Source organism: Lucilia cuprina, chromosome 4 (assembly GCF_022045245.1).
Source record: "Lucilia cuprina isolate Lc7/37 chromosome 4, ASM2204524v1, whole genome shotgun sequence".
Taxonomy (NCBI): Eukaryota; Metazoa; Arthropoda; class Insecta; order Diptera; family Calliphoridae; genus Lucilia; species Lucilia cuprina.
Window position 1 is genome coordinate 29,766,773 of NC_060952.1, and position 16,658 is coordinate 29,783,430.

A 16,658-nucleotide genomic window follows, 5' to 3' on the forward strand; every position below is an offset into this window, starting at 1 on the left:
TATTTTTTAAATAAAAATATAACGAATTTTTGCGCATTGTGTTCCTTATGATACTTAAAAAATTGTTTGTTTTATTTTCTTGTAGATTTCGTGTTTGTGTTTTATAATAAATGAAAAAACGCATTTTTGAATCTTTACTATGGGTACTATGCTCCCAATATATAACTAATCTCTGACGAAATGTGTGTTTAAAGATAATTACTTGTGGTGTGTATAAAAACTATAAAAGTTTTTAATATTATGTCTGTGCCAAAGTATAACTATATAACTTTGGTCTGTGCATTAACAAATTGTTACAAATTATCACAAATAGTTTTGGTATTTCAATACAAATTTCAAATATTTGTGAGAAAATTAGTAACAACTTTTAGTTACTAGCCAGACATTACACTCTAGACAACACTGAAAATGCCTTTTTAATAATAATTGTTGATTCCTATGTGTTTCTACTCGCTGAGTTTAAAAATTCTTATGAAAATTTCCGGTTAGCTATAGTTTCCGAAATATTGTCGTTTTTGTAAAAAAAGTTATTTAAGACATTTTTTTGGTGTTTTTTATTTAATTTCTTAAAACTGCACCAATATTCATAGAGTTATTTAACCGTCTGGGATTGATGTTAATTTTGTTATAACTATTTTACTGACGTGGTGTCTGCTAGACACCATTTTTTGAATGCTTATATTTTTGTTTATAGTATAAAGGACTAGGTTGGCTATAGGCCTGCATTGGGTTTTCAACTCAGGAAATGCACATTGGCTGTATGAGGGGGTGATATAGCCAATAATGATGTATGGTGTTATTGTCTGCTGGCATGCACTTAAAAAAATCATCCAACAGAAACACTCCCACCAAAGTTATGAGACAGTTGGCTCTTTTCATAATAGGACGACGCCAAGTAAAGCGTCGTTCGCTATGCTGAACTGGCTTCCTGTGGTTCTGTTTGCTTAACAACTCGCAATGAACAAATGGATCTATGGATCCAGAGGTCATGCAAAGATTCTAAACCTTCTCCCAAATCTACAACTTGTCTCTGACTACTTCATTCCGGAACCGTGTATAACGAGAAACTTCCAGTATAGTATAATCCCTGATTATGATGAACCTTCACTTGTAGATGATGACGGCCTAATATTTTGAATCCATAACTATGTACAAATACCAAACAAATTTTGAATTCAATCCGCTTTTAAATAAATTTTGCAATTTTAACCGAAAAAGGCAATCTAAATTTAAATGTTGTTGAAAAAGCTTTGGAATTTAGTTTCAGTTCTGCAAAATTAAGTAAAAACTTAAAAAAAATGTCGTAAAAATTGCAATATCTCAAAAAACTAGAACTAACCGAAAATAACGATTTTTGAACTCAGCATATAAAAATACTTAGGAATTATCAAGTTTTATTTAAAAGTCACGAAAAAACTTCGATTTCGTAAACTTGTTTTATCTATTTGAGTATTTTTAAAACGTTTAATCATAATTGTGACTTGTGTCTCTATTGAAAATTATTAGTGAACAGTCATTGCACTTTACGCCATCGAGTGTGATTCTGAGATAAAAAATATAAGTGTAAATTTCATTGGGTTTTCACCAAAGTTTGATGTACTTCGAATATGTTATTTGTAGTGACTTTTTAACATATCTTTCCTCACTTTTAACTGGGTTTACATTTGTTAGGAAATATTTTTGGATTATAAAAGCGAAACATATATAATCGCATTTTTAGATCCCAGCAAAAAATGTGAGGAAAAAGAAGTAGAATTTTCACCACAAATAACATACTTGAAGTACTTTCGATTTTGGTGAAAAACCTATGAATTTTACATTAGCGTGTCATTGGAGGGATATTGTTCATTTTTGACAACTATGAACTACATCTAATCTTATTCATAGTTGTAATAAAAATCCGATATTTGGATGTTAAAAATAAACCGAATTCGTTCAATGACATGTTAATTTCATTGGTTTTTCACCAAAGTTTAATGAACTCTGAATATGTTATTTGTAGTGACTTTTTAACTTTTAACTGGGTTTTCATTTGTATGGAAATATTTGTTTTATAAAAGCGAAAAATATATATTCGCATTTTAGATGTGATTAAGATGTCGTTTGTAAAGTATGACATCAATTATTTTTTGCTGGGTAGTTATAGAAAAGTTCTAGAAAAAGTAAAATGGAACGTTTTGTAAAAATTCGTTAAGTTAAATTTACATACATACATACATACATACATACATACATACATACATACATACATACATACATACATATATACATACATACATACATACATACATACATACATACATACATATATACATTAGGGTTAGAACCAAAATTAGGACCTATCATTACGTAGTAGCCAATAATGTTATGATAACGAAAACCTGTTTCTCAACAAAACGATTTTCTAAAACCATTCTCAAAGAAATTTTCATAAATTTTTAATAGTATAATATATATACTAATTATCAGGGCAAGGATTTCTATGAAAATACATGTTTTTAGTCAGTAACTAAAAATAACTTTTAATTAATTTTCTTTTCGAATTAAATATTTTGCTACAAAATGACATCGATTTGTTGCTTCATATTTTGTTATAAATGCATAAATTGCATATTTTGCTTTAAATTGCATATGTTTTGCATGTTTCCAACATTTTTATAATATATTTTGCATATATTTTTAATTTTTCTAAAACAAATTGTTTTGTTTTCCCTGTATTTCTGTATTCCATTTTCGATCAGAATGAAATTCTATGACAGACCTATTAGATTTATGAATTAAAACAATTTTATTTTATTAAAATAATGTTTACTTTATTTATTCAAATTTAATTAGTTTATTGTATTTATAACAATAATTAACATTTTCATTTTTACGTAGTTTATATTTGCTTTACATCTTGAGGTTCGATTTTATATTAGTAGATCATACACATGTATGTACTTATTAATTTTTAATTTAATTTTAAGTATAAAAAATCGTTAAATTAAGCACATTAATTAAATTCTATATAAATTCTTTTATACATGTAGTGGGTTCTCATATAAAGCATATTTTTTGATATTTTCATAACATTTAGGGCGAGTTTTTCCGATAAAGATAATCTTCATTCTTTGGTTAAACCTGGTTTAATATATGTTTCGTGTTTTTCAGTTATCAGTAAAGTTACTTATTATCTTAGTTTAACTGAGTGTAATTGGCCAATTAAACTCAAGTTATAAGTGAGGAAACACAATTAACAAAAACAATAAAACAATGATTTCGGAAGAACAAAAACGTAATATTTTAAGTAAATTGCAATTTTCTGATTTGTTTTGTTTTATTAATTATTGTTTTAAGTGTTTATTTAACATTTTTCCAAAATTTTCCATTTTACAAAAGTATTGTTTGCAAAAAACAGCTGTTCATTGTTTATGTTTTTGAGTGAAAACTTGGCATTACTAACAAAGTTAACTGAGCTTAAATCTAAAACTGAAAAACACAATCATCAGTTAAAGTCCGCCTAAATTTGTTCCGAGTTTAATATAACAGCAAGTTAAGCCTAGTTTAACTGAGTAGTAAGAAACCCGCCCTTAGTAGGTAATGAACGGTCTTATTCATAATACTAAGCTGCTATCTTTTTTTTATGAAAATTTACACACAAAAAAGTTAGTTGCAAGATATTAGCTTTATAGCCTACGCCACTTTAGTGGAGAGGGTATATTGGGATTTGTGCTGATCTTTGTAACATACAAAAATATTCGTCCTATACCCACAAAGTATACTAATCGGCTTACAATTGGGTTCTGAGTCGATTAAGCTATGTTCGTCGTCTGGCTAGCTGTCCGTGTAAACCTTGTGCGCAAGGTACAGGTCGCAATTTTCAAGATAATTGGATGAAATTTTGCACACACTTTTTTTGGCTCATAATTAAGTTAAATGTTCTATTATGTCAACTTAGTTTTATAGAACATTAAATGACAATACAGATTTTTGTAATGATCGGGCATCGTTTGACCCTAGCCCCCATACAAACTCCCTTCAGAAAATGACTTGAAGATCAAAATTCACCTATAAACACTAATAAAACTTTTAAATTCTACATAAATAACTTTGAAGAATACGACAATTCCCCTACCAATATTTATAATGATAGACCCATGTCCCTATTCCTCTTTGGTAAAAAGTAATTTTTTTTGCCAAAAATCAAATCAAATGCTTTTATTTTAATAATCCTCATTTTTAACATACTGACTGGTGGAGGGTAAGATATGGTCGGCTATGCCCGACTATACATTCATACTTGTTCATTATGAATAAATCTGTAGATATTTTATTATAAATATTTACATGTACAAATTTTACAAAATAATTCTTAAATTTTACGTGAGTAGTTAATTTATCCAAAAATCATGCCATATTAATATAAAAAAATGAGATATAAATGATTCTTTTTCATACAGAGAACGTTTCAAATTGTAACTAAGGGCGGGTTTTTTACTCCTCAGTTAAACTAGGCTTAATTTGCTGTTAGATTAAACACGGAATAAATTTAGACGGACTTTAACCGATGATTGTGTTTTTTCAGTTTTAGATTTAAACTCAGTTAACTTTGTTAGTATTACCAAGTTTTCACTCAAAAACATAAACAATGAACAGCTGTATTTTGCAAACAATACTTTTGTAAAATGGAAAATTTTGGAAAAATGTTAAATAAACATTTAAAACAATAATTAATAAAACAAAACAAATCAGAAAATTGCAATTTGCTTAAAATATTAAGTTTTTTGTTTTTCCGAAATCATTGTTTTATTGTTTTTGTTAATTGTATTTTCTCACTTATAACTTGAGTTCAATTGGCCAATTACACTCAGTTAAACTAAGATAAAAAGTAACTTTACTAATAACTGAAAAACACGAAACATATATTAACCAAACCAAAACCAAACCAAAGGTTTAACCAAAGAATTAAGATTATCTCTATCAGAAAAGCTCGCCCTAAATCGTCGTAAAATCGAATCATGTCCTATATGTATATGTATATACATGTATGCATTTCGATGTGTAAGTCTGATCAGCGCGTGGTCAGTTTTTCTTCTTCTTCTAGAAGTTTTAATTAATTCTTTAGTTAAGGTACAAATTTTGACACGTAATAAACCCTTTTTAGACAATTTATCCAATAGATTGGATAAATTGTGGGGAGGGTATATTGGATTTGTGCTGATTTTGTAACGCACAATAATATTGGTTCTATACCCACCTTGAAGTATACCAATCGGCTTAGAATTACTTTCTGAGTAGATTTAGCTACGTAAACCTTGTAATCAAACTACAGGAAGATAATTCAATGAAATTTGTTACATGATCTTCTATTGAAAATGGTTAAGATCGGTCCATTATTTCACCTAGTAATCAAACTACAGTTTTTTTTTGGGAAAAAATTCAATGAAATTTGGCACATGATATTTTATGATGCCGTAGACGAAGCCTATTGAAAATGGTTAACATCGATCCATTATTTCACCTAGCCGCCATACAACTGAACCTCCGAATAGGGATTGAAAAACTTTGTAATCAAACTACAGGTCGCAATTTTGAAGATAATTTAATCAAATTTGACACATGATCTTCTATTGTACCGTAGACGAAGGCTGTTGAAAATAGTTTACATCGGTCCATTATTTCACATAGCTGCCATACAACTAAACCCGCTTAATAGGGCTTTTAAGTTCATAATTATGTTTAATATACTCACATCTCGACGAAAATCTGCAAAACCAAGTTCTATACCAGACTTGATGACCCTTACGAATTTCATAATAATAGGTCCTCATATGACCCTAGTCCCTATGAAAAGCCCCTATCAAAACATTACTTAAATGTCCACAATTGTATTCAACAATAAACGGCTTAGGTATATCTGAGGCAAGGTACAATTCATTTTAAATGCTTTATTATAGTAACTAAATTACATTTTATTTTTGTAAAATGTAAAGTGTATTATATGGTCGTCCTCGTCCGACTATAATTTCTTACTTGTTTTTTTATTTTGGTAAGGATATATTAGCGGTAACGGTAGCCAAAATTGCTTTTAAACCATGTATTACGTTTTTTATTATGCTATTTAATTCATTTTAGTCTCCATACGAATAAAGTAAAAAAATCGTATATCTGAGAAACTATTATCTTTATTTTACTTAAAGAACTTTGAAATTCATCTGAACATTTAGAGTATAACGGGCAACTTCCAATGGGGTACTTGGTACATCTCATATTAATAAAATACAAAATTTCCTTTAACTGGGAACTTGATTCTTCGAATTTTGCATAAATTACTTTAACATTCATCTGAACATTTTGGAGGGTATAGGGCGGACTTTTATCTGGGGAGCATGAAGCCCCCACATTCATTAAATAAAAAAAATTTATATCTAAGAAACTATTAGAGCTAGAATCTTCTAATTTTAAGTGAATTCTTTTGACATTCATGCGAACATTTAGAAAATAAGGGGCGGACTTTCAATGGGGGGGGGGGGGGCTTGGCACCACATATATGAATTACAAAATTTCTTAAAACTTGAAAACTATTATATAATTCAAAGTTTTTCAATGATATATAGAAATTGGCGAGTTTGCAATTTGGGGTAGCGAAGCACAACGGGTATTCGCTAGTAAGTTATAAATACTAAACAAAAAAAAAAACATTCTTTTTGTTTTAATTTCTAAGAAAAACGAAAAAAAATTTATTGTATTTTTTTATTACATTAAAATTGTAAAATTAAAATTTAAAAATAAAATAAAAACAAATTTTAAAAAAATAAATATTTCTAATGTTGAAAATATATATTTTTTGTTTGTTTAATATACTAATGATTTATTTTACATGGATAAATGCTTACTACTCATACTTAAAGCAAAACACAAAGAAAAAAAAACATTTTAAACTTTATTTTTAATGTTAAACAATAATTAATTTGCCAAAGAAAATGAAAACTAAGGTATAATATTTAATTATACATAATAATTTGTTACTACATAGTTTATAAAAAAGTTTTGTTTGTTTTTTCTTGCAACTTTAGTATAAAACCAAGGATATGCTAACAAAAAGTTCTAAAATTAAAAATCAAAAATAAGTATTTATTGTTATTTTTATTTTTAATATAAAACTTTGGTATTTGCAACATTGCTTTAGCACTTTTACTTTTATTTTTTTTTTTATATAAAAAATACAATTTATTTTATAATTAAATAGTTTATTATTATTTATTTATTTGATTTTCTTCTTATACATTATTAACAATTAGCAAATATACACATTTTGGTCTATCATTAAAGATATTTTTATATTTAATTATTTCATAAGATTGTGCGTGCACACACGTTTTGTTGTTTTATAAACTGTTTTTCTTTTTATTTTTATTTAAATTTAAATTTCTAATTTATAGTATTTTGTTTAAGTATATATTTTTTTCTTATATATTTAAAAAAAAGTATTAATTGTTTTATAATAACGCCAAATGATAACTTTCATTTGAACAAATTCTTTTGTTAGTTTAAAATGTAATTGTTGTTGGTTTTAACTAATTGATTTCTTTACAAAATTTTTCATATATTTCACATATTTAGTATCAATTGGCAAGTTAATGCAATTTTTACTTTTTATTTAAATGTTATAAAATAAAATTTATAAATAGAATTGTTCAATTAAAATTGGCGCTATGTACAAGTTTCTTTCATATATATATTTTCTTTTATAAAAATTACGAGATTTTCTTTAGGTTTTATTATTATTGTTGTTTTTATATTAATTTCATTTTCTTCTTGTGGTTTGTTTAATTTATAAAAAAAAAGTAAAATAAAATAAAAAAAATCAAGAGGTAGTAAATAGCATTTTGAAATTACATTTATCATTATAATAGCAATTCTTTGCAAGAGAATCGTTTAAATCTTAGCTTATTTTACTGCAACTGGATACTGTCACATTTAATGGATTATTTGCATTATTTGTATTAATTTTTGTGCTTACAGCTATTGAGGATCTGTGAATTATAAAAAAAGAGTTTTATTCGTAATTGTATATGTCTAATTTATTTCTCTTATACATACCTATTGTGCCTCATATGACTCTTGACTAGATCACTATTGACCAAAGCGGCCATAAGACTTAATTCACCTGCCATTACGGTGGCACATACAATCTGTGCCAATTTCTTTGCATTCTCTCCAGGTTGAGCAACATTCGCGCCCTTAACACCCAACATATCTAGACAAGCACTTTGTCCGGGTAAACCAGTACCGCCACCAACTGTACCCACCTCCAGGGAAGGCATTGTGCAGGTCATATATAAATCTTCATTATTTTCACCCCAACATTCCATACCAGTCGAACAGTTACTGGATGTAACATTTTGTGCTGGATCTTGGCCGGTGGCTAGGAAAACAGCTGTAACCATGTTGGCGGCATGTGCGTTATTGCCTAGAAATATTTTTAAGAAAATATTTGATTGAGTTATTTCTTATATCAATGAAAGTTTCTTCTGTAAACTTTGTAGTCTTTGGGCTAGTCTATATTGGTCTGTATTCTTGTCTTTGGTATAATCTATAGTCTAGTCTAGAGGCTAGACTAGTCTATAGTCTAGTCTGTAGTCTAGTATATAGTCTAGTCTATAGTCTAGTCTATTGTCTAGTCTATAGTCTAGTCTATAGTCTAGTCTATAGCCTAGTCTATAGTCTAGTCTATAGTCTAGTCTATAGTCTAGTCTATAGTCTAGTCTATAGTCTAGTCTATAGTCTAGTCTATAGTCTAGTCTATAGTCTAGTCTATAGTCTAGTCTATAGTCTAGTCTATAGTCTAGTCTATAGTCTAGTCTATAGTCTAGTCTATAGTCTAGTCTATAGTCTAGTCTATAGTCTAGTCTATAGTCTAGTCTATAGTCTAGTCTATAGTCTAGTCTATAGTCTAGTCTATAGTCTAGTCTATAGTCTAGTCTATAGTCTAGTCTATAGTCTAGTCTATAGTCTAGTCTATAGTCTAGTCTATAGTCTAGTCTATAGTCTAGTCTATAGTCTAGTCTATAGTCTAGTCTATAGTCTAGTCTATAGTCTAGTCTATAGTCTAGTCTATAGTCTAGTCTATAGTCTAGTCTATAGTCTAGTCTATAGTCTAGTCTATAGTCTAGTCTATAGTCTAGTTTATAGTCTAGTCTATAGTCTAGTCTATAGTCTAGTCTATAGTCTAGTCTATAGTCTAGTCTATAGTCTAGTCTATAGTCTAGTCTATAGTCTAGTCTATAGTCTAGTCTATAGTCTAGTCTATAGACTAGACTATAGACTAGACTATAGACTATACTATGGACTAGACTATAGACTAGACTAAGGACTAGACTATAGGTCTAGTCTATAGTTTAGTTCATAGTATAGTCTATAGTCTAGTCTATAGTCTAGTCTATAGCCTAGTCTACAGTCTAGTCTATAGTCTAGTCTATAGTCTAGTCTATAGTGTAGTCCAGTCTATGGACTATATACTAGATTAGAATAGTTTTAGTAAAGCATTCACTCTCACCTCCTATACTGCCTGCCATAGCACTGCCACCCATATTCTTCAATTTATTGCACTCTACCAATGTTTTAGCATCTGTCTTCAATACACTACGTAAAGTAGCTGCTGGTATTATACATTCAGTGACCACACGTTTACCACGACCCTTAATCCAATTAATAGCCGCTGGTTTTTTGTCACAACAGAAATTGCCACTCAATGAGATAATTTGCATATCGGGGAATTCACGTTTAATACACTTCAATGCCATCTCAGCACCCTTTGAAACCATATTCATGCCCATGGCATCACCTGTCAATGCAACAAAACGTATATACAGCTGAGGACCATCCATGGCAATGTGACACTCCTTGAGACGACCAAAACGTGAAGTGGAATCGAATTCCGCTTTAATACGTTTATAATTTTGTTCGTCGTTAATCCATATTTTCGCTTCAGCTGCACGACTAACACTGGAGAAGCGTACACAGGGAGCACGTGTCATGCCCACATCTTCAACGTACGAGGTGACACCGCGTATAGATAAAGCTTTGCAACCACGATTGGTGGAGGCCACTAAGGCACCCTCTGTTGTGGCCATGGGTACGAAATATTTTGCACCATCCAAAAGCAAAGGACCAGCATAACCGACTGGTATGGGTACATAACCCAAAACATTTTCACAGCAAGCATTCATAACACGCTTATAGTCAAAATGTTTGTATGGAAGACATTCTAAAAGATCTTTCGGTAATTTGGCACGTTCACAAATTATGCGACGTCTCAGCTTAACACCTCTCACAGGATCATCTATAACTGATTCGATTTTGTGCAAAGGACAATATTGGCCACCAGCACTAACAATATTTATAATCTCTTCATCGGTTAGATTTGCAGGACCACCGCCCTCTTCGGTGGAATTTAAAATTTCCAGACATTCCTCCAAGGGACGTGGTGGACGTGATTTTGACAATTGATTACATTCACTCAAAGGTATCAGTTCAGCACAATCACTACCTCTCCTATTGCCATCCAACAAATCGTAATCTGTTTGTGTAGCTGCATTAGCAGTGTTTGACTCTTCTATGGTAAACAATGGTATACGTGATGGTGGTGTTATTGCCTGAACAGATTTAACAGATTTAATCGTCAATGATGTGGGATTGGCAGTATTGTTGGGCTGCTGCATTAATTCCATGTTTTTAGTTTCAAGTGTTGTTTCGTTATTGGAATTTAGCGCTTCAAGTGGTTGTGTCTGAGATGATTTGGCCGCAATTGTAACAACAGTCGATTGTCGTAGTTGATCATGTAAATTATTTTCGAAAAATATGAATTTAATTACTAATGCTATGAGTAGTATAAGTATTACAATTTGATCGGCACTCATTGTCAGCCATCTGGATTTTTTTGTTTTATGATGGGAGAAAATAGAAAAAATTAAATTATTATATAGGTCATTGATAAGCAGTGCATAGATTTTGATAAATTTATTTTAAAACAATTTTATTAAAAATAGTTTAAAAGTAAATAGAATGTCTAGAACAATATTACTTACTTGATTATTAAATCGCTTAATTCTCCCGATTCTGTACGATTATTATTTACATTCATATTCAATTTCGGTGTCAAAGTCTTGTCGACACTTTCATATTCACTATTCGAAAATACCATACGACTATAAATATGAACAATCATTAGACCAGTGGTCATTATAATCTTAACACGTTGTACTACAGGATTAGTCTTTTGTTCCTCTTCACTTAATGCCTTCAATATTATTGATTCCTTGGCTTTAGCTCTAACCAATGACATGTCCATACCATTGCGAGACAAATCCAAAATCAACGATAAACATGCCGGATAGAATGTCATAAATACAACATAATTCACAATAACCGACATAACGGCAAAGGTGCAGAGAACTTCCAAACGTTGAACACCCGACAGTGTACCCACACCAATGACTAAAGTTTCCACAATTGTATCTAGTGAAATGGCTGGACCTAATAGTTCCAAACCACGTGCTATATTATTTGTGACTTCTGCTTGATTCGTACCGGCTAAAGCTAATTGAGCCAAAGTTCCCGAATTCGATAGATCTATGAGTAGTAATAGGAAAAATAAAGCATCTCTGTGGAAAGAAATTAAGAAAGAAAAAAAAAAATAAGAAACTAGGCTTAATTGGTTATTAATAGAGAACTCACTTTAAGTCGGATATATCACTTCCTAGGAACTTGATTATGGTCGTTGTAAATATAAAACTCGAGAAGACAGTAAATAGTCCAGCAATACCTAAAAGAAGAATAAAAAATTATATATTTTTATTAAATATCAGCAAATTTTGAAAGATTTAAGCGATGTTTTACGGAATATGTACAATTCATTCCGAATATCTTGAATTTCAATTTCTTTTTCTGCAAAGGTACCATTTAGGGAGATACCCGGATATTTTCCGGAAAATATTGGGAAATTAAAATTACAAATTTTATATTTAATGTATTTTTTTGTAAAATATTTATTTTCTTATAAAACTGTTGTTTTAATTAACTATTATGTATACTGAATTTAAAAAGGTGCGAATTTTTTGCATTTTCTTTTTAACTTTTTGAAATATCTTGAAAAATTACATTTATACACACATACATATGTACATGTATGTAAGTATAATCATAAAAATAAACAAACCATTAAACTTCAAAATACTTGTATTTTATGGCCGTTATTTAATATTACTCTGCTTCATACCCATCAGTTTTGACAAGAAGTATCCCTTTAAGACAGTAGAAAAAAATCTCAAATTTTAGTGTTCCAAAGTAAAATAATCGGAGATTTCTTTATTACACCATGAGGGAGAAATCTTTTGCAGTCAATTGTCTGTTTTACATGAAGTTTAATACGATTAAAATAAATAAGGATCAATCAACTTCCTCATAGGATACTCAAAAGTTAAAATATTTAGCTGTTAATTTGGAACAATCGCCTCCCGTAATGTTGGGTATTTACGTAGTACATATTGTGTATATACAACAATAAGGATTTAAAATAAAGACCGGTCTTAAATATTTACAACTTACATAAATTTACTACGTATGCATGCAAGTATGTATTATGTATGAACATTTATTTGTGGAAACGTATTTATTTGGTTGTGCGCTTAACAGTGACCTTCAATATGATGGGGGGTTAATATGGATGATGGCAGTCAGAGCTTAACAAAAATTTACCAGCGACACAATCGCAAGAAAATCAAAAAAATTATATTTTGCAAAATTCAATTACAACGAATATTGAGAATCACTTCCCTACAGGAAATGGTGCAAACCACTTGTAATTATTATAAGTAATTTTATTAAGTTCATTTTTATGAAAACTTTAGAGAGATGCTCTACCTTCAATTAAAGAATTTTAAACACTTTATTTATAAAGATAGGACCTATTTATGGTTCAATGAAAAAATCCTTTTGTAAGCTATTACTAACTATTTCTATGGTTTCTGTATAATGGCGGGATGCTGAAAAAATATTTAATTAAAAGTAAACTATAGACTAGACTACTGAATAGACTATTGACTAGACTATAGACTAGACTATAGACTAGACTATAGACTAGACTATAGACTAGACTATAGACTAGACTATAGACTAGACTAGACTATAGACTATAGACTGGACTATAGACTAGACTATAGACTAGACTATAGACTAGACTATAGACTAGACTATAGACTAGACTATAGACTAGACTATAGACTAGACTATAGACTAGACTATAGACTAGACTATAGACTAGACTATAGACTAGACTATAGACTAGACTATAGACTAGACTATAGACTAGACTATAGACTAGACTATAGACTAGACTTTGGACTAGACTATAGACTAGACTTTAGACTAGACTATAGACTAGATTATAAACTAGACTATAGACTAGACTATAGACTAGTCTATAAACTAGACTATAGACTAAACTATAGACTATAATATAGACTATACTGTAGACTATACTATAGACTAGACTATAGACTAGACTCTATTTTATAGACTATAGTCTAGTACATATGTAGTTAAAAATTATTATAATTTATCCCGTGCAACATATAAAGGAAAAAACCTTAATTTTGATATAAAAAGATTGTAGCTATTTGTGTGAGATTGTAAATAAATGTTTCTACATATAATATGGCAAAAAATGTGTTAAACTATGTTGGTAGCTACTAGTTCATCCAGTTCATACAATAGAGAACTACTTTATCCTGTTATAAAAAAGGAAGTAAATATATGTATATGGATATATTTTTGAAATATTTATATGTTCAAGATTAGTTATGTGTATGTTTGTCTGATTATGGGTGTGTAAAATTATGTTGATAGTGTCACGTACAACGTCAGTTGGTGGTTAAATAAAAATATTCAATAAAAATTTCAAAATTATAGCATGATTTTTTTTTTTCTGTGCTCATACATGCGTTTCTTTTATTTAATGTAAACATTAAATATTTTTTTTACAATATGTTGGCCTATGGATGTTGACATTTATATGTCAATAAAATATTTTATTTTCAACATCTTAAATCTTGAAAATTTTAAAAAATCACTTTTAAAATTTCCTAAAAAAATTTACATAAATTCATTCAAAATTCAAATGTTCCAAACATATTTATTTACCTTCTACTTGTATTTTCTAATTTATTTATTTATATTATTATTGTTGTTGTTTATTTTAACAAGGTTAATACACTGTTAGTATTTAAAGTTGGCTCTTATAATCAATCGTGTATGACGACGGCCTTTAACATAATAAAATCAATATTAAATTGAATTAGTTTATAATTCTTTTTAATTTAAAATCAATTCATTCGTCCATTCATATTTACCATAAACACTATAACAACAAGAACAACTACAACTTAAGTAATCTGAGAAACTTTGTTTACATGAAAAGAAGGTCCAATTTATTAGTACTTTTTGAGTTTAGATTGATTTATTCTAAATGATTATGTAAAGAACAAAATTGCAAAATATTGTTTGGTATAAAGAAATTTATATTGAATTCCATATTATTTTTGCTGACATGTACAGTGGTGGATAATTGTGAGAAATATGATTAAGATTTTTATTTAAATTCTACTAAAATATCACAGACTATTATTAGACAAATTGTTTTATTTAACTAGTTTAAGGACCTCATCTAACCGATTATTTAAATATGTATTACCAAATAGTACCCTTTTCACACAAAGCATTTATTTGTCATTCAACTCATTTATTAGGAACTGAATTACATGATTCGCTATATCAAATTTTAGCTGCGTTTAACACATAATGTACTAATTCGGTTTGAATTATTTACGAATGAATATTTTGATGTTGTTGTTGTAACAGCTCTACTGTGGCCGATAGTTTTTTCCTGGGGAAAAAACTTTCGGTTGATACAGCTGTCGCTGGGTTGACAATCTTTGGCCGAGTATGACTCGGGTCGTTTCGGGGCGAAGATCCAATTGTCGTGGGAACGAATGAATGATATGAATGAATGTTAGTTCGAACAAGGTATCGGTATATTCGAAATATTAACTATCTCTCATCCTTGCGGTTTAGTAGTAGGTTTACGATTTCCCTAAATGCTTTACTTGAGGCCTTTTAACAGCAGGATTAACTAGAGGCGTTTTCAAGTATTCGAGCTATATATACTTTGACCATTGCAGGTACGTTGTAGCATATCCGGCAATCTTTAGATAATATCTGAAGCTTTTAACTTTAAAATTCTCTAAAAAAGGGAAACTTGTAATGCACGTAGATTCATTGAATTACTACCAATTAAGCAACTTATACAAAGTAGGTTACGATACAAAGTAGGTTACTCTTTTGCATCCTAACCCTTTAGAATCAATTCATTTTAGCCCCACAGTCATATCTCTGAAGAATAATCAGATTAGTTAATCTAAAAATAAATTGATCCTAATGTTAATCGCCTTAGATGTTTTTCAGTAGAAGATTAAACTTCGCAGTGTTGAAATACTTAACATCAGAAAACGTCACTGTTTGTTATTAAAACAATGCATGTTTTATAAAAAAGACAATTTTAAATGTAATATAAGAACTATTGAAAACTTAAATTTACAGCAAAAAAATATATTTTGAAGTCCCTATAATTTATACTAATAAATAATATATCAATCATTTCAATATTCATTTTAGTAAAAATTGTATTAATTTTTTGCATCAGCTGTTTAAACTTTTGCATTTCTTTCTCAAGTTTAAACTATCACCATTGGCCGCTTAAACTAGCGAAGAAAATTAACTAACTGAGGGCGGGGTTTTCAATTAAAGATCTAGTTTAATATATGTTTTGCGTTTTTCAGTAAACAGTATCGTTACTTAGTTTAACTGAGTGTTATTGGCCAATTAAACTTAAGTTATAAGTGAGAAAACACAATTCACAAAAACAATGATTTCGGAAGACCAAAAACTTAATATTTTAAATGAATTGCAATTTTCTAATTTGTTTTGTTTTATTTATTATTGTTTTAAATGTTTATTTACATTTACAAAAGTATTATTTGCACAAAAAAAAACAGCTGTTCATTGTTTATGTTTTTGAGTGAAAAGTTGGCAATACTAGCAAAGTTAACTGAACTTAAATCCAAAACTGAAAAACACAATCATCGGTTAAAGTCCACCTAAATTTGTTCCGTGTTTAATCAGCAAGTTAAGCCCAGTTTAACTGAGTAGTAAAAAACCCGCCCTGAGTAATCAAAAACAACTTTCGAGGATTAATTTAAATTTACTTCCTAATCCATTACCTAAAGATTTGCTCTATGATAATATGGTCTAGGAAGATAGCTCTGTCTACAGTTGTAGTCCTCTTTAAATCCATTCTTTGTGGCTTAGAAAGAGATAACACCTGAATTTAGATGAGATGATATTAGTTCCAATAATTTAAGCCAACACTTAGTTTTAAAGAGGGATGTATATACATCAAATCCGAAGAAATACACCTAGGCCTCTATTGGGTCTATTGTGCGCTCCTTAACCAGTGCCTCAGGTGTGAATCGAATCCACCACATCCGTTCTAGCAGACTAGAACACTAACCACTCCCGTATATTAAAACGTTAGAATTGACAAATCCTGAGTACAAATT

At 29.5% G+C, this 16,658-nt stretch overlaps 1 protein-coding gene across 1 annotated transcript in view; it reads right to left on the reverse strand.

Moving 5' to 3' along the window:
- Positions 1 to 7,211: 7,211 nt before the first annotated feature.
- Positions 7,212 to 16,658, reverse strand: part of LOC111690994 (3-hydroxy-3-methylglutaryl-coenzyme A reductase) — a 79,908-nt gene continuing 70,461 nt past the window's right edge. The window contains exons 3-7 of the mRNA XM_023453612.2: positions 11,722 to 11,809; positions 11,073 to 11,648; positions 9,542 to 10,914; positions 8,086 to 8,455; positions 7,212 to 8,018 (exon numbers count right to left, since the gene is read on the reverse strand). Coding sequence (XP_023309380.2) covers positions 7,928 to 8,018; positions 8,086 to 8,455; positions 9,542 to 10,914; positions 11,073 to 11,648; positions 11,722 to 11,809 — 2,498 coding nt within the window. The 3' untranslated portion in view covers positions 7,212 to 7,927. The remainder of the gene's footprint in view (positions 8,019 to 8,085; positions 8,456 to 9,541; positions 10,915 to 11,072; positions 11,649 to 11,721; positions 11,810 to 16,658) is intronic.